Source organism: Nesoenas mayeri (genome assembly GCF_963082525.1).
Source record: "Nesoenas mayeri genome assembly, chromosome: 5".
NCBI classification, from domain to species: domain Eukaryota; kingdom Metazoa; phylum Chordata; class Aves; order Columbiformes; family Columbidae; genus Nesoenas; species Nesoenas mayeri.
The window spans coordinates 61,244,064-61,267,781 of record NC_137548.1 but is presented as its reverse complement, the minus strand read 5'-3'; the positions used below and the strand labels follow the sequence as shown (position 1 = coordinate 61,267,781).

Here is a 23,718-nt window from a genome sequence, read left to right as displayed (position 1 = left end):
ATGGACCTTTTCAGTGAAAAATACTTTGGGGGAACTGTTTTCCAGATTTGTATGTCAAATTTGTATTACTTTCTGGCAGTAATCACTTCATTGTGCACTTAGCTATGCCAGTAGAAGTAAGAAATCACTGCGGTATATCAGTGATACGGGAGAAGTGTTTTTGGAACATTATATAGCAACTAATGATAACAAATAACAATGCACCAAGTGATGTGAATGTGTTTCTTCAGTAACTAATCTGACATTTCAGTACAAGTGAGAACTCGTGTGGAATTTTAACAAACTTGGAAGCAGGCGTACAAAAGGCCAGATAGCCGTAATGTTATTTGCCATGCTTAATGTGGTTTTGATATGTGACTTACATGCTGTATAAGTTCATCTGTTTAAAAGCTGTATTTTATAAAAAGGAACCCTAAGGCAGTAATCTGCTTTCAGATTGCTCTGCTTGTGTTTAGGATAAGATTATGTAAACTGAAGGCATATATGTTGGGGGTTTTTGAGATAAGAATCTACATTCCAGCACCTAGTAATTATACAATAAACAATTAACTGTTCTAATAAATACATTGTTTTTATTGAAAGACAGATTCATTTTTGAGGTTGCGGTTGCATTAGCTATGACCTGGGAGTTTGTATTAAAAAAAAAAAGTCATAATATTCTGTGAGTATTCTTCTGATGCTCATAATCACTAGAGTTTTGAGATTCCACTAATTAACAAGGTTTCTGAGACACTAAGTCTAGAGGTTATTTTGTAGGCCACTGTTAATTTTGGCGTCCTCTGTGTTACAAAGTCTTTGTCTAAGTTTCTTCTACAAGTTGCTTTCATCATTCAAGGCATCCTGCCTCACCTCTACAGTCTTGTGGTTTAGGCTGTCATGTAGTCTTTGCATATACTGTGTGTTTCCTTTACCAAAAAGTGTTTATTGCGAGGGAGTGAAGGAATGGAAATGTTCACTAAACAACCAGAACAAGTAGAAATTTCAAATTAAAAAAAAAAGGGGGAGGGAGAAGGCAAACTTATTTTTCAATTTCCCAAATTTTCAGGTGATTAATTTAAAGTCAAGTTCATCCACTTTTTGCCCATGACCTTCTTCTGTGACAATGTAAGAGGAGGAATAAGACAGGATTACTTGATGCGATCGGTACAGGTTTTTGTAGGTCTCACCTCATCTGGAAGGACTTTTGCTGCCAAGTATCAGCCCCATTGCCAGAACACCAGTACAACACCAAACAACACCTCCCAGCCTGAAAATACCCGACATAGGATAAGGAAGGTGTTCCTCTGTATGAGTGATACATGTAGGATGACTTCAGAGTTTGCCTTTCAAACATACATGAAAGTCAAGTCAGCATTGCACACTTTGGTGTAGGTAAAAGCTTAAAGAAAACTTGAAAGTAGAACTGAGTAAAACCTGTTACACATGGAAGGTTTTCACAAGATCAGTATTTGTGTTGGTGAAGATAACTCTTGCTAACAGTGCGTGTGTTACCATGATTCAGTTTAGAAATGTATTTTCTCATGTAGCACGTTTTTGTTTAAAAAAACCTGAATAAAACATCATGTGTCTTAAGTTTTATGTTTTTTCCAGCTGTGCAAGTTCATTCAAAAAACTAAACCACTTTAAAATTTGTCTCATAAAAAGACTCACATTTAAAGAGACTTTATTACATGCATAATGTTTTATGTGCAGAACACTATTGCAAATTTTTTTGTCTGGAAGTACTAAAATTTTTTTAATGCTGTAAATCAAAAAATAACGTAGTGTCATGCAGTCATGCCCACCAGTTGTCCATAGTAATGATGCAAATAATTAGATTTCAGTCAGCATATAATACAAATCAGGTGCTGATACATAGTGTTGAACTGTGCAAAGATCCATCCTCTGCAACAGGGGTGTCAAACTCATCTTCACTGGGGGCCACATCAGCTTTGTGGTTGCCTTCGAAGGCCCGAATGTAATTTTAGGACTGTATAAATCTAACTACTCCTACTCCCCTGCTCTACAATGCAAGCATGTCGATATGCTGACTCTGAATTGAGGTTTGGCGATTCCCTACAAGGTAATTATTGCTGTGAAAGGTGTTAAAGTGCGAGACAATTGAGAAAAACAGTAGCTGAGGTTCTCTGTTTGTTTGATTTCATTCTTTAGGTTTGTGTTTTAGTGTGACACGCTGGCTGTAGGAGCAGTGCTCTGCCATGAGCAGCTGAAATGGAAAATATATCCCATTAGTGCATCTCGGGCATGGAAGTTAATCCAGAGGCCTGAAATATTTCCCTTCCAGAGGGGCTCTTGCTCGGTGCCGATGTGTGGGGGTCAGAGCTCTCACAGACTCATCACATCTCCGCTGCCTCCTCTCAGTGTCTTCATGAAAACGAAGCAAATCCAGTAGTGTTGCCAATTTTTATATTATTTCGTGACTCCTCTAAAAGTTTCCCATGATGTCATGGTTCCTGGCATTGACTGTTCGGTTTTTCCCTGATGCAGAAGCGACTGCCCCCTCATCCCAGGGGATGGGAGAGGGTAAGTCCAGTCCCCTGTACAGCAGTCAGCAGGGATCACTGTGGGTTTTGCCGGCTGAGGGGTTTTGGCGTCTGTTTACAATTAAATTTTGAACTTAAAGCAATCTCATGTGCACTCTCAAGTAGCAGCTACCTATAAACTAAACGTCCAAAAGGCAAGAAGAGAAGAAGATAAATGGTTGCTGGGTCGTGCTGGCTTTCATGTTTTCCATTTGACAGGTGCTGTGCAGAGCTGAATCTCTGGAAGCTTGAAAGCTTTGGGATTTTGTTTTGCTTCCCCCTCCTTTTTCCTGCCTTTTAAGTTGGAAATCATTAGCGCTTTTGGCAGGTTCCTCATGTTTCTTGATGTTTAGATCCAATGTCTTTATTTTCTGCGTTGCTTTTGCCTGGGCCTCGACACTGTATATTTTCAGTTTGCTTCCATTAAGCCTGATTAAAACATCATGTTAATTTAGGTGACTCATTTCAAAACGTTAAATAAAAACTGTGGATCATTAACTTATATTTTAATGCTATGCGGTCTGAAGACTGAGATTTGTCACTTGCTAGTGTTTTCACTGTCAGTATTTTTAGAATTGCATGAAAATTAACAAAATCTTTAAAAAACTATTGCTCCCACAGCTTCCTAGCTGTTCCAGCTTTTGTCTTAAATATGGTCCTGTAAGTTTGAATGGAGTAAAAAATTGAAATGTTAAAGTGGGCATGTATTTGTAGTCATCTGCTCTGCAGATTTTACATCAGTAAATCATTACTAAAAGTGTTCATCCAATGTTTCTTACAGTTGAGCTAGGACAGCTTTTGTCTTTCTGACCTAGTCCTTTGTAGACTTTTCTGTGATCAACTTTGATTTTTGTAAGGGTGGGGTTTTTTTACTATTTAGCTTATTAGCTTTTGTAGTGCTTTTTTTTAACTGCTTAACATTTATAGTGATGTCCTAGCACAACCACATCTGTCAGACCTTGGGCTTGCGTTCCTTTTTTATTTCTGCAACTTTCTGGCTTGTGGTTGGAATTTCAACATTGTACTTTGTTTCTATAGCTGTATATTTTTGTTAATGATGTTTAATTTCTCCCTTAGCTTAAGCTATGGAGGAGGACATTCGTCACATTCAGAAACAGATCTTCACAGACAGACATACACAGCTTCTCATCAGCTTCCTGGATACTCTGCTACACACCATCCTACTGGTAACTGTTCATATCGTGAGATTATAGTTTAAATAGCTAAAGACAAGCAACAACAAACCAACCAAAAACCACAAATCCACACAACCAACAAAAACCAAAACCCAAAGCTATTACATAATTTAGATTCACATTGAATTTTGTGATCAGAGGGAGTTTATCATGCAGGTGGTGGCAAATGGTATGAGAAAAGCTGAGTTTGTAGTAGAAACTTAACAATCAGTTGTAAGCTTTTGTGAAAATGTCGTAAGTGAAAAGGAAAATGTAAGAGGAGGGTTATGCTCAGTAAATTATTGGTAGTTCTTAAAGAAACTGGATGTAATCTTTAAAATACAGCATTTCAGGATTTCGTCTATGCATAAGGGCCAGCTGTCAAGCATGCCTCAAAGCCAGCTGCAGACGTCGTGCCAATTCTTTCAGACTACAGCAAATAGCAAAACTAACGCAAATTGCAACACAATGTTTCTAGTACACGTGCAAACTAAGACATAATGCTGGGGGAAGTTAAAATTGACTTTAAATATAATAGCAGGTTAGACAATGTTACATCTACATCAGATCTGTGTGTGATCTTGATGATGTCCCGTCTCCATGTCAGGAGAAAACAGGGCAGGAGCTCTTCGTGCTCACTTTGCAACCCAGTTTCTGGGGAAAAGCATTTTAGTCCATGTGCTGGTTGGAATCTGCGGTGCCCTGGCCAGGTCCTGGGTGGGGATGATGAAGGGTCAGAGCTGCAGAGGACGTTTTAGGGTGCAGACCCAGTTGTCTTGACATAATTTCATTTATTTAGAACTCTGGATCTCTCCAGTGTTTCACATCAAGCCTCCTGCCATTGAAAGGTGTGAGCAACAGGGAACATAGACAAGGAATGCAACCAACCCCTTTTCTTGTGCTAGTGTTGCAGAAAAGTTCAACTATAAGCTGCCCCAAAGGGGAATGGGTTGATACAGAGAAGTTGAACCCATTTCAGAAAGAATTCTGGTTTTTTGAACAGTTTGTGTAAAAACTGGAACAGCGAATCTTCAGATGAAGGGAGAATTTTATTGGTTGTCCCAAGTGTTGTTTTTAAGTATCATATTTGACATAAATTTAGAAATAGATATAAAAATATATACTTAAGTTCCAGTTTACCATTGCAACACTATCAAACAGTTAAACACTGAAAAATCAATGTACTTTAATAATATTACTAATTATTTGTAGGTTATTTTTAGTGAATTATGAATATATATCCTTGTTTTTTGATTTTCTTGTAAGTTCATCTGAATTCTCTGTTTTGTTTCGTTTCCCTCCACCTTTGTCTAGGTCTTTCAGGAATATTTGATACCAGTATGCACAGTGCTGGAAGTAACACTAAGGAAACTTCTTCAGTTATGAATTTTCTCTCTGCTATTGAGTCACGTACTGCTCAGGCAGTCTCTTCAGGATCTACCCTTTTACCACAATTCAGGGCTCCTTCCTGGCAGACAGGTGAAAAATTTCTCTTGAAATAAAATTTTGTCATGATCATATTGAATGTTGGGGAGAATTTGAAGCAGAAATATCCTGACTGGCTGAAAAGGCTACACATGTTCTACCTTTTTTCCATCTTGATATTAAAGAAAAGTCTCAAAATCAATGAAGTTGTATTACTAGAAGAATTATATTAGAAGAAGAATTATATGCGCAGAAGTTCTAGTTGTTTAGAAGGAATTTAGATGTATAAAGTATTATTTTGTCTAACGAGTCAAGTTTATTCCCCAACTTTCTTTGGAATTAGTCTCACTAACACCATAAGCATATTCATGTGGGCTAGCTATACAGTCTAGTAGAACTTCCATTTGCAAACTCTTTTCCCTGCCATAATTCTTCTTCTGTGATATTACTACTAAAAATCTGCAGATAACTTCAGCCCCTTTGCACACAGAAGTAGAGAGAGAGGTTTTCTCAAAAAGCAGGTCTGAGGTGCATGTTGCATAGAAATAAGTGATCTAATTTACAAATAAATATGCTGTGTTTTTTTGGCAGACTGACTGCCTCCTGTAAACCTTCCCCATCTGTCAAGCCTTCTGTGCAGAGTAGGAAACTTTGCATATTTTGAGCTTGCTGTCGGCAGCCACACTGAGATCAGTTTTGCTGCTGCATCTCTGGGGATCTTCAAGTCATGCTTAATCTTAATGTAGAGATTATGCAGCTGTGCAGTGAATCAGATCTATTCCATGATCAGGCAGAAAATGTTTGGCTGTTTATTTGTTTTTTTCCCATTGGTGGGATGGTTTTCCACTGTACCAGCAAGGTGATCTGTGTCTTGGTGCCTCCATATGATTGCTGGTTCTGATTCAGGGGAGGAGGTGTAAGGTAGGAAGAGGGAAGAGCTGAACAATCCTTGCATTGACAGTTTGTACTTGGTGTGTTGAGTGTAGCGTGCAGCTGCATTCTGTGAAGAGCTACTCAAAAGTTGAGAGAATGTGGCATTTTTTATTCACCACGAACAAAAGCAGATAAGTGGGAGCACAGATGAAGACACGCACTGTTAGTTTGTCAAAAAATCAATATAAATCAGTGATGTTGAGGGTTGTGATGACCCATCCTCACATCAGATTGTCAGCTGGGAGGAAATGCTTTTTTCTCTTCCTAGCATTGTGTCCATTGCAGCCTGCCTAATGGTGAATTGTGAAGAATGGGGAGACGTGCTGTGGGGTGGGTTTATGTTGATACACATAACTGAGATAGTTCTCAGTATTCATTACTAGGAACTCATCAGTAAGCCCATTTCCAATATTACCCGTTCTCTGAGCTTTCAGTTGTCCTTTAATACTTTTGCAGCTTTTCTGTACCCCTCAGTCCTCCCAGTTGTCTTTTGAGGCTTTGTCTTCTAAAACTTTTTTGATGAGGGAAAACAAGTGCTTGTTGCTCTTCAAAGCGACCTTTCTTTAGAATGGTGTTTTACTTTGGGTTTTTCTCCAAATGCTGCAACTGCTGATTTTTGGGAGAACAGAGGAACAGTGTGGTTGTTTTATTGTCCTACCAAGTTTTCCTTCAATTTGTGGGTTGTATTATCAGTATTCTGATTTCCTAGGGTAGTGGGGGGGGTGTCTGTGTGCACAACTTAGTACCTTTGGCATAACTTTTGTCTGCTCCTCCGCAGGTTTAAGAAATTACCTATGTAGTAGGAAGGGCTTTAATTTATGGAAGAGAAGGGGGGAAAACACAGGTTAGATGAGAAATGAACATCTGCAGTTAAAATAAGTTAAAATAAGTATAAATTCTTCCCATTCTTGGATGCTTCTGGATGCCCCTAGGTTTGTGTTAGTGGTAGGGATCCACAGAAGAGAACCCAGTTGTACATGATGTTGCAGTATTTTAGAATGGCGATGTGGGGAGAAGGCTCGTTAAACCACTGCTTATGCTTTCTTACTCAGAAAGACCTTATTGTTGGCTAATGAAAAATACCTTGGCATTCCTTCAGTATCAAATCTCTTCATATCAGTTTGTCTTGAACTGAGAAGGAGAAACAAAGACTTTCTTTCGCAGCTTCATCTGAAACTTCTAAAGCAATTGTATTATTAAGTTGCAATCAGTTTAAGAGGACTTGATATATTTTTAAATGATGTTTTTACAGAAGCATTTGTCTCAAAACAAGCTTTATTTATTGATTTTTTTTCTTAAATGGTCCGAAGCTAACAGCTATTTTAAGTATCCAAGAACAACTGAAAGAGGTCAAATTATACCATTGATTTTATTTGTTCCTGATTTGCATACCCTTTTAAGTTTACCGGTGGAAATTGTTTCCTTTACAGATTCCTTTACAAGAAGTTTAAGCCTCTCTGACAATAAGCTTGCCTTCTTCAGTTTCCTTCATAGACTTTGGAAATAGCATACTAGTACCTCCAAGTCCCAGGGTGAGAAGCCCTGAACGATATGGATCACTGCTGTGAGCCCCAAGGCTGGCAAAGGAATTCACACTCCTGTTTCAGTTAGAGCAGTGTATTCTGTTGAGAAATCTTGTGTAAACCAGGATGTCATACTGATGTCTGGATGCAAATAAGTAATATTATACCTTTTGGTTGCATAGTTGCTGTCTGTGGATATTTTGGACTCTCACTTTAGAAAGTGTACCAATTATACTTATTCTTTGTATTGAAAGTCAAAGCCTTCCTTTAAGAAACTTCCTATAGTGCAAATTATATAGGCTGTTAGCTATTTCACTGTAAACTCTCAACTGTTTTATATAAAGTGAGTTGTAAAAGTCTTGGTGAGGGTAAATGCAGGAGGTGGAATTGCTCCTTTAATTGTGCATGTATTTCAATTGGTAAGGTGTAATTTTGCCTTTGTGCTTTATATTAGAGGTGTCAAGGGCTTTTGATCAGGTCTCCTCTACTATAAACTTCTTTTTAAACAGAAATAAAAACTAATAAAGAGCCTACAGTTTCAGAGCAGAATTAATCTCATACATTTTTTTAATCCACAATTTGCATCTTAAGGATATGAGTTTTTTCCCTTGGCAATTCACTGTAGGTGTAGAATTTGGAATTCTTAAAAAACCTGCACTTCCAGTTTGAAAATTACCCACAATAAGTGCCTCCCTTTAAATGTTTTGTGTTGAAAAGGGTGGTGATTCTAAAGGTTACATTTGTAAATGCTGTAAGATCTTACTATTAAATGAGGTGTAGAAATGCAGAGTGTTGTAACTCGTAAAGTTCCCTTATGCTCTTTATCCCTTCTTGTTTTGTTTTTTCCAGGTATGCATTCCTCAACAGCCACAGAACTATTTGTTACTGGAGCTTTGCCAACCTCTGGAACGTTTCCACCAACATCTGCTTTATCGGCGTACCAGCATCCCAACACTTTCAGCAGTAGAAACTTTGCTACTACCCCTTCTCTTACTCTTCAAGATACGACTTTCAGTGCTACATCAAATGGTCTCTTAACTACCCACGATCCTTTGTTACAGATCAAAACATCGCAAGGCACTGTTCCAACTGCTTTGACGTTTGAGCGTCTGGGCAGTTCTGTTTTAAGTACTAGCGTACCACCGCAGTCATCAACATATCGTTCTGCTCAAGAATCTGCACCCCATCTCTTGCAACCTCAGTTTAGTTTGTTGCCTTCAACCCTCGGAGGAGCTCAGCAGGTTTCTCAGGCATATAGCACGTCTGTCTTTACCGGTTCCACTGCTTCTATCGATAGAGCACTTCAGCGAGAATGTAGTGTTATTAAACACCATCAGCGGCCTTCAAGTACTCAGTCTGTTCAGGCTCAACTGACTGTTTCACAGCATTCCTTACACAGCTATTTAACGAGTACAAGTGGAGTTAATTTTCAGGATACATCCAGGCACTCAGCGTTGTCCTGCAGTCCGGTTGGAGATGTTACTCAGGTGAGCAACGGAGGACCACAGCAGAAGACTTCTCAAGTCACGGTGGAACTTGCTCAGTCATACACATCTGCAATTCCATCGCCTGGTTTTCCATCTGCTTCCACAACAAAAGTGAAGAACTGTTCCACGAAGCAGCCTCCAAGGTCAACCAAGACTCCCAAACCTCAGAGTGTAGCTCCTGCTGTGCAGACACAAAGTTATGCCAAAACTGCACAAAACCAGAGTTCTGTCATTACAGGCCAAGCACAGATCTACTCTACAGCACAGCTCCCAAGCCTCTTGTCGGTCAGCCAGTCCCAAAACTATATTTCATCCCAGGCTCAGAATGTGCCACCTGTCAGTCACTCACAGGATTTCTCCTCTAGCAAGGCTGAGAAGCTGCCCTCACTATATAAAACGTTGACTTTTTCTGGGCAATCGCAAACTATTACTTCTGATAGTCAAACTCTAAGTTACTCCTCAGAGGAACAGGTATTGACTTCGGTTCCAAATGAGAACTACTCTGGGCAAACGAGGGAACTTTCTTCCGTCAGCCAGTCTCAGAGCTACTCTTCTAGTCACTCTCAGGGTTTATCTCCAGTTAGCCAATCCCAAGTTAGTTTTTCATCTCAATCACAAGTTTTATCAGCTGTTAGTCCTTCAGAGAGCTATTCTTCAGGGCAGTCTTTAACATTAACATCGCCTTCTCTTTCCTTTAATGCCTCTCCTCGGATACAGACTCTTCCAGCCTCGAGTCCTAGCCAGAGCTATATTTCTTTACATTCTTCTCAGAACTCTCAGTCACAAGAATCCTCTTCTCCGCAGTCTCAAAAGTTTTTGCCGTCTGTCCAGTCTCCTCCTTTTGCATCCCCAGCCCATTCACAGACACTGCAGAACAACCGGCCTTCCTCAGAAACAAAGTCCTATGTTAAAAGGAAGTCCGACTCTAACTTGTATGCCTCCTCAAAACAAGAGGAAGAATTATCAATGCAGGATATGCAGGCATTGCAACAGCAAGCTTCCCTCGAATCTTCCGCTCAAAGGCTAACCGATGAGGAAATCGGTGCTCAGGACGCATCCTATAGGGTCTCGAAAGCAGACGACAGATACTCTCAAAGTGTCATCAGAAGTAACTCTTGTCTTGAAGATCAAGTTGTTGGACTTACTCTTCAAGGAACAAAAAAGGATGAAAGAATGGTCAATTCTGTGGAGCAGCTATCCCAACACATTGGCCATATCACTAGCCTAAGCCATGATATTAAAAAGACGGCTAATTTAATGCAAACAACACAAGTAACGGTGAGCGCTAAGGAACTAAACCAGCAACATTCTCTTATGCATAAGGTACATGAAAGTAAAGCGCAAGAACAGCAAGGCCAGGTCATTAGTGCACCATCGCAAGTTCAACCTCATGCTTTAAGACACGGTCATCAGCTGTGCTTGCCCAGTGCACAGGTGCTTCTGGAGTCGGCCTGTGACTTGCAGATTCTTCATCAGTCAATTCTGCAGTCGGGTTTAGGACAAGCAAAGGCATCACCACAAGTGCAAAGAATACAGAGTCCTCAACAGGTGACACATCCATTCCTTCAGATGGATGGTCATATTATTCAAAGCAATGGGGGTCATTCTCAGCAACAGCTTCACACTCAGAATTCAGAAGTAATGAAAATGGAGATTTCTGAGCCCTCCAAACCACTACAGCAACATTTGACAACAAAAGATCATTTTACTCAGACAAATCAACATGATTCAAAAAATCAGTTTGTTTCTCTTAGTTCAATATGTTTCCCAGAATCTATTCTTCTCAGTGATGAGAGGAATATATTATCCAATGTAGATGACATCTTAGCAGCAACAGCAGCAGCCTGTGGAGTGACACCATCTGACTTTGCCAAATCAGCTTCTAATGAAGAGGAAATTCAGTCTGTTGAAAGTAGTGAGGAGCCTAAAACACAGTTCCGATCGATGGACGTAAGACATGTGTCTTCTGGTTTCAATGCCTCACCTGCTGTAGTTGGAAAGCCAGCAAGCATAAGTAATATTTCTCTGAATGGAGGCCAAATCACTATAAATCTCACAGCAGTGTCAACAATACAGACAAAACCGGTGAACCTCGATCAACAACATGTTGAAACTTCTGACCAAAATGTACCAACAAGAATGACCTCACCCACCCTTGGCCCTGGTCAAGAAGAGCAAGAGGCTGTTCCACTGAAGAAGCAATCTAGCATCAGTCATGAGTCTGAAGAAGATAATGATGCTTCTGCTGATGGTACCCGGAACGCAAGAGACGCAGAATTTGCTTCGAGCGGTAAGAGTCTAAGCGAAGAAAGCGCTGCTTCAGAGAATGATTTTAATATGGGTGGTGATGATGGTACAGGAGCAGGTAACCAGTCAAAGGGTCCGTTGCAGCCACTCTCTGTGCCCCAAAGTGGAGACGGAACCGTTAGTAGAACTGAAGAAGAATGCCAAGATTTAACTCAAGGGAACCTTCAGAAGAAAAAAAGCAAAGGAAAAAGCCAGAACAAAAATGCTGCAGAAGACGACGGTGCAATTCAGAAACAGGTAAAAAGAAGTGGGCAGTGTAAACGGCAAAATTCAAGAGGAAATGACTCGTGTGTCACATACTCTTCTCCTGTTTCTGAAAGTTGTTACGATACTTACCAGCATCAGGAAAGAATGAGGCAAAAAATAAAAGAAGTTGAAGAAAAACAGCCTGAAGTCAAAACAGGATTTATTGCCTCTTTTTTAGATTTTCTGAAGTCTGGGCCTCGGCAACAGTTTTCAGCTCCAGCTGTACGGATGCCAAACAGGACTAGGCGGCCGGTTACCCAAATAGTTCGTGCCCCTTGTGTGCAGTCCTCTGCAAAGCCTCAGCCGGCAGCGGCGGCACCTGTACCTGCTGAGGTTAGTGGGGAAAGTCCAACCAAAAAAGTCGATGAAGAACTTAAGAAAAATCTGGAAACGTTGCCTTCATTTTCTTCTGATGAAGATGATTCTGTGGGGGGTAACCACGATCTTCAGAAGAGCATCTCTACTGCGTTGTCAGCCCTGGATGATACGTCCGACAGAAAGAACAAAGCAGGTAAAACAGTTACTACAGGTGCATATGTTGGAGATTGCTGTAGCTGATGGGAAAAAATAAAGACTGATTTTAGCTATCTTTAGTTCAGGTAAAGGTGTTGACTGGTTTAGGTTTTAATGACAGCTGTGATTAAGACTTTTGTGCAAAAAGATGTGTTGACTGTGAACTAAGCTACTGTTTTCCGCAATTAGAAAAATACGTAGATAAACTTTTTCATGCTACTTAAGTAGGACTCTTCTAATGCCAAAGTTTTTTTAGCCCAGAGTTGGAATAATGTGTCTGTTCTCTTCTTTGGCTTAGAATTCTAAGTGTGATTTTCATCTGGAAACCTCAACAAACCATCGTGTCAGAGGTTTTAAATCTATTTCAAAAAAATTCTAGCAAGAGGACATTAATAACCACCATCAGCAGAGAGTTAAGTTGTTCTTAGGTAAACATGCACTTTCTGTGATGATAGAATTGCACAGAATATGTTTACAAAAATGATTTTGCACTTATAAACGGAGCACTGCTTTGGCTGGTCTTGTGCAAGGTGGGAGTCATTTGGCTTTGATTACAGCCAGATTAATCAGGGGTGTCATCACTTGGTGTTGATGCATTGCAAACAAAATGACAGAATCCAGGAAGGGTTTGGGGCGGGGAGCAGCAATTGGATCACACACATCTCAGTTTCACTCGTATCACATTGTGCTGTACCTTACGTTGTGAGTGTTCATACCTTTTAATTGATGCTGCTTTGATTTGAAGTATTTTGAACATACAGCGTATTTTTACCTAGATAGACCCTTTACAGTGAAGTTTGTTTTCCTCTGGTAAGCAATTCAAACCTATCCATATGATCACGTAACTACTAATTGAAGAGAAACACTATTACCTTCTAAAATAATCACAGGGAGAAAATGAAACATTTCTTCAACTCTTCTCAGGACCCACAACCCATAGGCTGGTTTTTAACAAAATACAAAAAAGTCATTTTTTCTCTTTTTAGATTAAAGGAGAGAGGGAGAGGCTTTTTTTCTCTAGGGGTGACATGATTTACTTAAAAATACATAGTACAATTGAACTTAAATTGTGATAATCAGACCTAAAATACCAGAAAAAGCCTGCGAAATACATGATATCTTAAACAATACCTCATCTTAATTACTGTTGTGTTTTCTCCTGTGGATATTTCTATTAAATTATGTTCAGTTCATGCATTTTGGAAGGTCTGTTACAGAAGATGAAATTCCTCATGTTTTGAATATGTGTTTTAAACAAGAAAGCAGTGACCTTTTTCCCCCCAGAAAGCCAAAACGTGGACAGTGCCACCATTTGAGCCTCTCGCTCAAGCTCATTATCTTTAATAAGCCACATTCTGTGTACAACTTCCTAAGGAAATATTTCATAGGTTATTTTGTTGAATGGTCATTTCCATTAGTGTTTTATTTGCAGTGATTTCTTTCACAATATTATTGTATCTTTATTATTCATAAGGGTGTAATATTTATAGCACGAGTTTCTTGAATTCACCTTCCTGTTTGTTGTATCCCAGACTGTTTGTACATCATACAAGATCCTTAGTAACCACTTCTTTCCTACTTGCTGGTATTTTGTAGATTTTCTAGTAATTCCTTCTTCCGTCTGTTTTTGCACATAAGTATGGAAAGACAAATATTAAAACGTAGTCTTTTGTTGGTAGCATTAAGTAGCGTATGTGCAATTATCTGCTGTTCTGAGGAATGTGTACATTTGGGGAATGGAAATGCTATGTCTAATTAAAGGTGTCATAGCTTTCACTGAACAAAGAAATACAACATATTTGCAATAATGTGATATTATATAGCCAAAAGAACAAATTTCATGGCTTAGCAGTCTTACTGGCTTGATTTAATGAATCTTCATGTGTCTGGTATACAGCTTTTGTATCAATACACTAATTTGATATTTAAATTGTTTGTATGTATCACGTCCATTAAAATACATGTCACAATTTCTTTATTTTAAGTGAAAAAGTCGACAATAACAGTGATTGTAACAGAACTGTAATATGGTTATCTTCTCGAGTCTGAAACCAGCTTCCTAAGTGATATTAGTATTTATGCTATAGCTAAGATGACTTGATTTCTTTTAGATCAGCAAGTCAGTGTTGAAACTAATGTATTAAAAAGTATGAAGTAGTATCTAATATTTTTTTTCAGGTGGGAAAGAGTAATCTGGAAAGGTGGGAGCTTCCTTTGACTCTGGGGCACAGAGGAGAAGAAGAATGTTCTTGGATTTGATCATTGGTTCTCATTGCTTACCTTTGTTAATATTAAAATTTACTAGGATATTGCCAAAGTTTGAATCTGGGACTTGCAGTTATATTATTACAAGATACAAATTATAAATGTCCAAAAGTGATCCAGCAAATGTTTTCTTATTTCATGCGTATTTATCTTGCCTTAATCCAATTGAAAGAGACTTGACTTAGCAGCAGAATGGAAACAAGGTTCGGTGTCATAACCTTTACTTTTGTATTTGCTTAGTCACACAAAGTACAACAGTATTTCCTGCTCATCATGTCTGGAACTATCAAACTGTTTTGTAAAGCATTCCTCTTTGTTATTTCTAGATGCTAACAGATGCACCAGTTTAATAGAAACAGAGGTACACTAGCTACAATAGCTGGGTTTTGTTTAAGGTTTAGTTGTGGCCAAGAGTTCGCCCTATGTTAACTCTTTAAGCAGGTGTTTTTCCTAGAATAGTTGGTTTTAATATATATTGTAACAGAAAAAAAGAAAAATTAATCTAGTTCCCGTTATGTTGCTAATCCTTGATAATTTAACTAAAATTTGGGGTTTTTTCTTCAGAAGCTGAAAAAGCAGCAGGTGTTGGTGCTGCCACCGCTGCTGTCACAAAGCAGGAATCTCCGCAGACAACGGCTCCTGCGGTCAGTGCGCCGGAGAAAACCAACCCAGCTGAGCCCTCCAAAGCACCGCACCAGGATGCTGCGACTTCAGACCCCTTGGCAAAAGCACAGGCGACTGTTGCAATAGAAGGATGTACTGACGAGGAGAACACGGACAGCGGCGGAGAGGGCATGTACAGAGAACGTGATGAGTTTGTGGTGAAGATCGAAGATATAGAGACGCTAAAGGTAACCTGGATACTTGCTGTGAAAAAGAAAGACATAATCACAAAAAGTCCTGCATATGAATTTAGCCTCAACAAACTACCAAAAGGGCACAGACTGCAGGTTGCTTTTTGGTTTCTATTCTGATACTCCTTGGCTGCTGCCAAGATGCCTTAGAGGCATCATTCTAGTGCAGCTCATGAATGTTTTGTATGTACGTGACCCATTTTATACTACATGCATAATAGGGAGGTTTTTGGTTGGTTGGTTTTGGTGTGTGCTTTGTTGGTTTATTTGCTTTGAAAGCAGTAGTAGGCTCACAAGTGTAAAGTGTTGAAGAAATAACTTTTGGGCTTCTACAGAAGATCTTGAAGTTGTCTTTTTCTGTTTTTGGAAGAGGTTGTGTGTGCTATTCCAGCAAGAAATGGCTTCCATAAGCAACCAGTGCAGCTCTTCACAAGAGTTTATGGGAATGTCCCTTGTTGTCTTTATCTTCTTGTTTTCTTCTGTTTTCTTTGCTTCTCCATTTTAAATTCTTCTGCATGTTAACCTTTCCTTTTGTTGCTATCATAGCCAGCAATATTCTTATCATTAATTTCTAATACTTTTGATTACCTGTCTGTGTTCATCCTGTTGAGCTTAAGTTTATATTAATTCACATATTTTGTCCCATAAGACAAATGTTACCGGTTTTAAAATATTCCCTTGTCTGATTCAATGTTGTTATGAGATATTTTGGATTTTAAGCTTTGTGGTGTTTATTTCTTTAGTTATTTATACAGTCATGAAAAAACAACCCATACTTACATGTTTTCCCAAAAAGAGAGTGTTTGCATTAACTTGCGTGTAGGATTTATAGAGAACTCTTATTAAAGCTAATAAATACAGATTTGTTTTTAACATAGGTTATTTATCAAACCATGTGAAGAAGAAAATAAACCTTTTTTTGGTGGTTAAGTTGAACTGAAAGTGTAAAGTCTGGTACAACAATTCATAGTGAGCTGTCTTAACATTAGTACAAGGATCGTACTCTAATGTACCTGGGCCTCTGCTACAGAACATTTAGGCACCTGAAAGCTTTTTACTACTTGTGATTCTTTTGTTTTTGTTTTTAAAATATTTCATAGAGCAAAAGAATAAAGTTGAAAAAATGTTATATTGTTTCAAAATATAAAGTTCTGTGGTTCAGTTTCCTGGTACACGAGTTAAGACACCACATCATAGGCAGAGCTGGTTGGCACAACTTCATCAGTGTGAAAGTAAAATTTGTAGCTTGTATTATACTTATTGTAGTTCCCGTCATACTGTCTTGATGGAAATGGCATGTAATGACTAAGGATTTGGAATTTTGAATGGCTTACTTTCGTTTTATCCTGGGTTAACTTGCTTAGAAGAAAAATCTAATGTTCCAACACACTTCTGGGAGAAAAATAAGCACCGTTTTTAGCAAATAATTTTATGTTCCTCCAGGTTGCTTTGCAAACAGGAAAAGAGCCTCCAGCTATCTGGAAAGTACAGAAGGCTTTATTGCAAAAGTTTGTTCCTGAAGTACGAGATGGACAGAGGGAGTTTGCTGCTACTAACAGTGTGAGTCTTAAAAATACCTTATGAGGCCTCTTGGGAGCTGATTTCCTTAATGGAAGCCTAAGAAACAAAATAAAATGTGATTCTGACATACATTCTTCGCAAGCATCTGTAAAGGCGAGGGGGTGAACATATTTATTTCCTCCTACTCTAAAATTCTCTTGTTCATTGGCAGATTCTTTGCTTTGCGGCATGGGCTCTTTGGTATCATTCAGGCTGCTTAAAGGAACAAGTTTTCCCGACCAGAACAGAGTCGGTGGAAGCAGGATTGTGAGCCAACTGCTTTCCACAAGGAGAGGCGTACAGATCGGGGACAATTTAACCAGACAGATAATGCTCTTGGGGTAACACATGCTGAAGATTAAATAAAGGGAGAAAATGAGGGCTGAAGTACCTCTTGCCTTGTTTTCTCACTTTAAATATCATATGGAAATCCATCAGAGAATTTATCTTCGATTGTAACTTCTGTTGGGTGCCTAATCTTTGTATGTAAACAGGTTGTTTTTAAATTTTTTTCTTTAGTATTTAAATTTTTAGTTGTTAAACTGAATATGTTTTCATAACATAAATACTTGTGTATTAATTTTGTTTTTAGTATCTTGGGTACTTCGGTGATGCAAAAACAAAATACAAAAGAGTGTACGTGAAGTTTATTGAAAATGCAAACAAAAAGGAATATGTCAGAGTATGTTCAAAAAAACCACGAAGCAAGCCTGTACAGTCAGCAAGGTATTTGATTTCCATTTATTTTTCATTTTGTTTCATATGAAGAAAACACCTATTTTAACAAACAAGACTTATGATTCAATATTATGGTAATTCAGCTTTAAGTTGGAAACTGAGAACTGTGTGTTTTGCTTTAAGAAATGAGATATAAATTACTGTAACATCGAGATTTCTCTACCTTGAATCTGTGGATTGCAATAATAATTCATTTTAGAGGTGCTAGGGCTCTATGTGCTACATCTTTCACCCTGTCAGCATAATGATAGAAGCCTACAGGTATAATGATTTTAATATTTCGTGTGTTCTTTTCTCTTATCCCATGGACTTTGCACTTCAGTTCTGTTTTTCTGCGTTGTTTTAATACCCATCCTGTCCCAGTAAGCTGGAAGTACCAATGTTTTCCTCTCAATCCTAGAAAGTTAATTAAAAACCAAACAGTTAATTGTTCTTCCTTCCTTTTTATATCCTTGCACACTGAGGGTATTGTGTTTTTTCTTATTACACCTGCCCTGCTCCCCTCTCCTCACCCCCAAAAAGTGTTATCACTTGGAGTCATCCCATCTCACTTAAAATGCTTTAAAATCAGTATTTCCTCTAATACTACTTTTAAACCACCACCAAGGATAAATAAAGCCCAAACAAATCTGTCACTCTGGAGAACCATGTAAAGAATGCAGGGCAAACATAATGTTTTTGATTCTTCTAATACATACATGGCTGGTCCTGTGAAATGTTATGACCATCAGTGTCTCTCACACAGGTTCATGGGCTGTCTCTGTGGTTTCTTCTGTCACTATCCTTCTCATAAGGGTTTCACTGTTTTGCTGTTGCATTTTCTGTTGACCTTCGATTATGCTTTTGGAAAAGATTATGGATGCTGTACTGTGCAAACTCTGTCATGCTTTAATGCTTAGTTTATCTTCTCACAGCTTCAAGTGTTATCTGAAGGTTTCCTCTCTAGATTTTCAATAATTATAATTTGCTGCAGATAGGTTTTCTTTATCATGTGCTAGTAAACAGTAAACAAAAAACTTACAGTGCTCTTCATTCAAGAAATGACTGAGGTTTTAAGTCTAGTTTGCTCTCAAATAAAGCAATACCATCAGTTAATCAACTTTATAAAATACCCATGATCTAGCTTAGAGCTAGCTAGGATTTTGATACTCCTGTTTGTTCTTGGGCTACAGAAGACAGTTCCAGAACCTGTTCTTCCAATGCACCGAAACAATCCCATCTTTTAACAAAACATGATCATGATTAGCTTGTATCCACATGTTCTGCTCTCAGGACTGGTTTTGACATTTATTTCTGTCTTTCCCTGGTGTTTTTACTGTATGATTTATTTCTGGAGAGCAGTAAGATTCCACCTCTGTCTTCACTAAGCTGGATTAATCAAGGTCTTCCAAATTCCTCGTCTAAGGCAGGCTTTCCATTCCTCGCATCATTCGAGTATCTATTGTCTCACTCCATTTTGGTTTGAAATCTTCATCTCTGATAGATGACTAAAATTATTCTGTGTTCTGGAAGATACTAATGGTGTTTCTACTGTCCATTTAATTGCTTTCCCATTTGGAAAATAGGAAAAACTTCCCTGACACATCCCAGCACTGTGTTCCCTGACATGTTCTCACAACTGTAGTTCATTATTAGCTCTAAAATAAATAACCTTTTATTTGTGATATTAAGTTTCCTGTTTGTTTTCCTGTTTTGAGTAATGGGCAAAGAGAGGAGTTGTCTGCTTTCTTATTCCAGTCCTCAAAATTCAGCATTTCCTGCATTTTTACCTGGATGATATTCTTTCCCATCTTTGTATGGATACGATGTCCCAAATTCACTTCGTCAGCGAATCTCATTGATCACTAGTATTTGTTCAAGTGTGACAAGTCCATTTTTTTTTATTAAGTAATCAATTATAATATTGCTCCAATTCCATATGTCTCATAAATTGTACTAACATTGGACAGTTTCAACTCTTTTGTGCCTGTTTATCTAGTTATAAAATGGAAATACTATTTAACCATATGTAGTTGCGAACTGTAGAACGTTACATCAAAAATGCAGTAGTGTAGTGTGTATGACTTAATTCTTAGTTACACGTGACAATTGAATAAATATATATAATCTGAGGAGAATATATATTCTACTTAAATAAGACTATAGCTATTTTATTAATGCCAAAACTTGTGTGGTAATTGTTTTCGTAAAGATGGTCTTTGTAATATTGCAGGACTATTCATTGCAAACCTGGTAGTAGCAACAACAAAACCCCTGATCCACCAACACCAAAACCAACAGCAGCAAAAGTCTCTTCTGTGAAACCCAAAGCTAAACAGCCAAAGGTAAAGGCTGAACCACCACCAAAGAAAAGGAAAAAGTGGAAAGAAGAATTTTCATCTTCCCAGTCTGATTCCTCACCTGATGCCCCGAGTGATGAGGATGGTGAGTGAAATCCTATTGTCACCATCTAGGCCCATTTGAACTTAGTATTATAAAAATACATTGCTCAGTCTTGCAGATTTTTCTTTACCAGCCTCATGAAAAAAATTAGAATTTGACAGTGCCACACAAAATTGATTTCTTAAAACTTCCTACTTGTGAGCTAATGTGCGCAACTGAAGGTATCTCAAATGTAGTTTATCAGTTAGATAAATGTATTTTTACTGCTTGCTTTCTAAGGTGGGTACAATTGCAGGAAAAGGAGCTGATTTCATTTTCAGATACATCTCAAGAATTGGATTCTTCATTAGTTTTCCATTGTGACCCCATGTCATGTCTAAAGTACCATAACTGCAGTGCCTGTCTATATGGGCAGGATGGAGATGTTACTGTTGCTTTTACTAAACCCGAGGAGAAAGAGCAGTTGACTTTTTTGGCTGTTTCATTGCTTGTCTAAACAGCAGCTGTTCAAATGCAGCCCACTGAGCAGATTCACGACGTCTGGGAACGCTGACATACGGTGTTTGCCGTAATTCTTCAGAACAGAAAGGAATTTTTAAGTGTACCGTGTTTATAGACATTACCTTTGGTAGCAGATATACAGTGTATTTTGCAGGTTTTTTGGGTTTATTTCCTGTAGATTTGAAGTTAAGCTGTGTAGGACCCATGTTTTGGGTTGCTGCGCATGCAAAGCGCGTTGGCCTGGGCAACTTTTAACTCTAGATAAGCTGTATTGGAACAGGTGCCTCTGCTGACAGCAACACCTTTAAAATAATGTTTTTCAAGCAAACGTATGCAAATAACCATTAATACATACAACTGTCCATACTTAAAATTTGAAGTAACCTGGTGATGACAGTCACCCATAGAAATATGGATATCTGAGAAGGCTTAACAGCCTTGATAGCTAAATTACTGCAAAATAGCAATACTATAGATGGAGCCTGTAAAAAGCCCCAGAATGCTTACTGGTGGTGATGACTACTCCACGTGCAAGATTAAAATCGCCGTCTATGAGAAAATAAAAGTACAAATACGCCCACGTTGCTTCGCTGGTAAAATTTCTTTTCCATGTTTATTGTGAGTTGGACAATTGGGTGGGATTGACTTCAGTTCTACGGAGGCTCCTCAGTGACATTGGTGCTTTTGGATGTTTTTCTGTTGGACAACTTAGAGGTTTGTGGTTCTGGGAGGTACTTGTATTGACATGAAACCTGCACTTAGGGTACTTTGCTTGACTGAAGTTACTCATTATCCCTTTTCTCTAGACTTCCATCTACAATAACAGAAAAATGTTTAAAATCCCTAAAATCTGATAAGTGCCAATAATTACAAGTAATAGTATGTGTTTCTGCAATAAATGGTACTGTTTACACCAGATTTGGTGTTTGTACCCGCTTTTGGCATGTAAGTAGTTTGAGTATTATTTCTGATTGTACAGTTTTAATCTCTTGGGATACCAGTAGAGGTCACTTGTGTTTTAAGAGAGAAAGCCTTTAGTTTGGAAAACCACAAATATTTGAAAGATATTGAAAGGAAAAAAAATCACTGTTCTGATTGATTTTCAGAGCTTGTACCTCCCACTCCCCTTGTTACTCGCTTTTTGAATACAAGAGCTATGAAAGAGACTTTTAAGAGCTTCATGGAGTTGCTCGTTAGTATTGCCTTGGATCCAGACACGATGCAAGCCTTGGAAAAGAGCAATGGTACAGTATGTTTAACATTTGCCTATTTTGATTAGATATTAAGGTTATTATTCAGTAAGGCAAACCAAACTTTTAGCTACCCACATCTGAAGAACACTTTACACAAATTATTTATATGTGTATGCATATGTATATTTGTACTACCTCTCTGAATAATCAAAGTAGTTTGGGAATAGTGTTTTGTCTGCTTTGTTACATTAGGCTCGTGGTGTGAATGTCAGAACTGAGCTCTTTGTTCCTGCTGTTATTATCTTTTTTTAAATCCTAGCAAACATTTTATTTCAGATTACAGTGTTTCAAGAGTGTGTTCACTTTCTTATGAAGAAATACCCTTATAAGTAGTTCTGATTCTTGCTACTATTAAAAATTCTGCTTTTCATACTCTGAAGCCTTAAAGTTCTGATCAAAGATAATTGTATTCCACTTTTTCTTTGAAGAGAGAATGTCTGGACTTATTTACCATGGTGGACTCCAGCATACAAGTCAAAACTGTTCTATTTCTCAAAATTTAGCAAAGCACTCATGTATAAAGGTCCACAAACAGGAACCATTTTGCATATTATTTAGTTGCAGGGTGGTGTTTTGTACCGTATTCTATTTGCCTGTATTTAACAAACTGTTTGCTAGACGATCCTTTCCTGGTTCGCCCCGATTGTGCATCAGTGCACACTTACCTCAAGGTTTCGTTGTTGCATGTCAGTAGTCCTGCTAAGAGCAAAGAAATTTGCTTTAAAAATAAAAGTCTCCATACTGAGCTGTAAATTTTCATTCATGGCCTCATGCCTGTGTTCAGATGTATATTGTGCAATTTACAGTGGCTTATCAGGTAACTTTTCTCAGTAAGCACTTTCCTCAATTTCTTTTAAATGCCAGCAGGGTCATCTCTTGTAATATGAAACAGCAAATGTCAAAACCACGTACTTATCTTCGTAAAACTGCCAGTTTTATCGCACAGAAGATGATTATCTAGGAAATGGTTTGAAATTGTCTCTGTGTTGCTCTGTCTTATTTATTTCCTTTCAACAAAGAAGAGTCAGAGAAGGAGTAGGATTGTAGTCAGCAATTAAACTGCATAATATCTAAACGGGTTTAGCACGCTGATCCAAAACAAAGGTATTTTTTTCTCTTATGTTTGAAATCAGTTTATGTGCAAATTGCATTATTTTGTACTTCCACATTTTATGTTAATGGGTAGAAGTATAGATTGAGTAAGAATCTCATTACTGTGTGTCTCTTAATAATCAATTGGCACGGTTTTCTTTGTCTTTTAGATGAGCTGCTGTTGCCTCACATGAGAAAAATTGATGGTATGCTGAATGACAATAGGAAAAGGCTGCTTTCCAAATTGCGCTTGGATCATACTTTCAAGGTATTCTCTTTGAAATTCTAGAATTTTTAAAGTAATCTTATAAGTAAGTCATTTAATGCGTACCATGCAGGCACAACTTAAAACCCAGAAGGCAAATTTGTAACAGAAGTGAATATGGATTTGAAAGAGACGCTATAAATTCAATGCTTGTATGTGGCATTTGGAGAACATTTTGTGATGGAGGAGTTTATATTGCAAAGGTAAAGTTCTAGTTTTACTCCCCATGCTTTCTGGTTCATTGTCAAGCATTTTTTCTCTTAAGCTTCTCAGGTTTGCCAGAAGAATATCTGCTTGCTGTCCTCCTAGAGCTTCTGGTTAAGCGATTGTGTTGCCTAAAAATCTTAATTAACTTTTACATGAAACAACTATGCTGTGGAGCTGGTGTTTGAACTTCTTTGAAGTAGAGAACATGATCACGGTAGTTTCAAACCAGGACAGAGGGACTCAAGAACAACTCATTTTTGCACTCTTTCATGTATCTTCAGCATTGAAAATAGGGAAAAGTGTGGCTAACAAGCCCCTATTACAGTGGCTTTGACATGATAATAAAAACCAGGTCTGGATGTGGACAGGGAAGAGAGCAGCTGTATCCTCCAAGCAACAATGAAGATTTTGAAAGTGCAGTGAGGTGAATTAAGGTTATGTTCACTCAGGTCTGATAACTAGTTGTCGAT

General features: G+C 38.2%; 1 protein-coding gene across 1 annotated transcript in view; it reads left to right on the top strand.

The window, feature by feature from the left end:
• Positions 1–23,718, top strand: part of QSER1 (glutamine and serine rich 1) — a 44,484-nt gene that overhangs the window by 13,981 nt on the left and 6,785 nt on the right. The window contains exons 2-10 of the mRNA XM_080346228.1: positions 3,600–3,709; positions 5,012–5,176; positions 8,428–12,129; positions 14,961–15,247; positions 16,694–16,810; positions 17,403–17,536; positions 19,761–19,972; positions 21,538–21,675; positions 22,947–23,044. Coding sequence (XP_080202354.1) covers positions 3,600–3,709; positions 5,012–5,176; positions 8,428–12,129; positions 14,961–15,247; positions 16,694–16,810; positions 17,403–17,536; positions 19,761–19,972; positions 21,538–21,675; positions 22,947–23,044 — 4,963 coding nt within the window. The remainder of the gene's footprint in view (positions 1–3,599; positions 3,710–5,011; positions 5,177–8,427; positions 12,130–14,960; positions 15,248–16,693; positions 16,811–17,402; positions 17,537–19,760; positions 19,973–21,537; positions 21,676–22,946; positions 23,045–23,718) is intronic.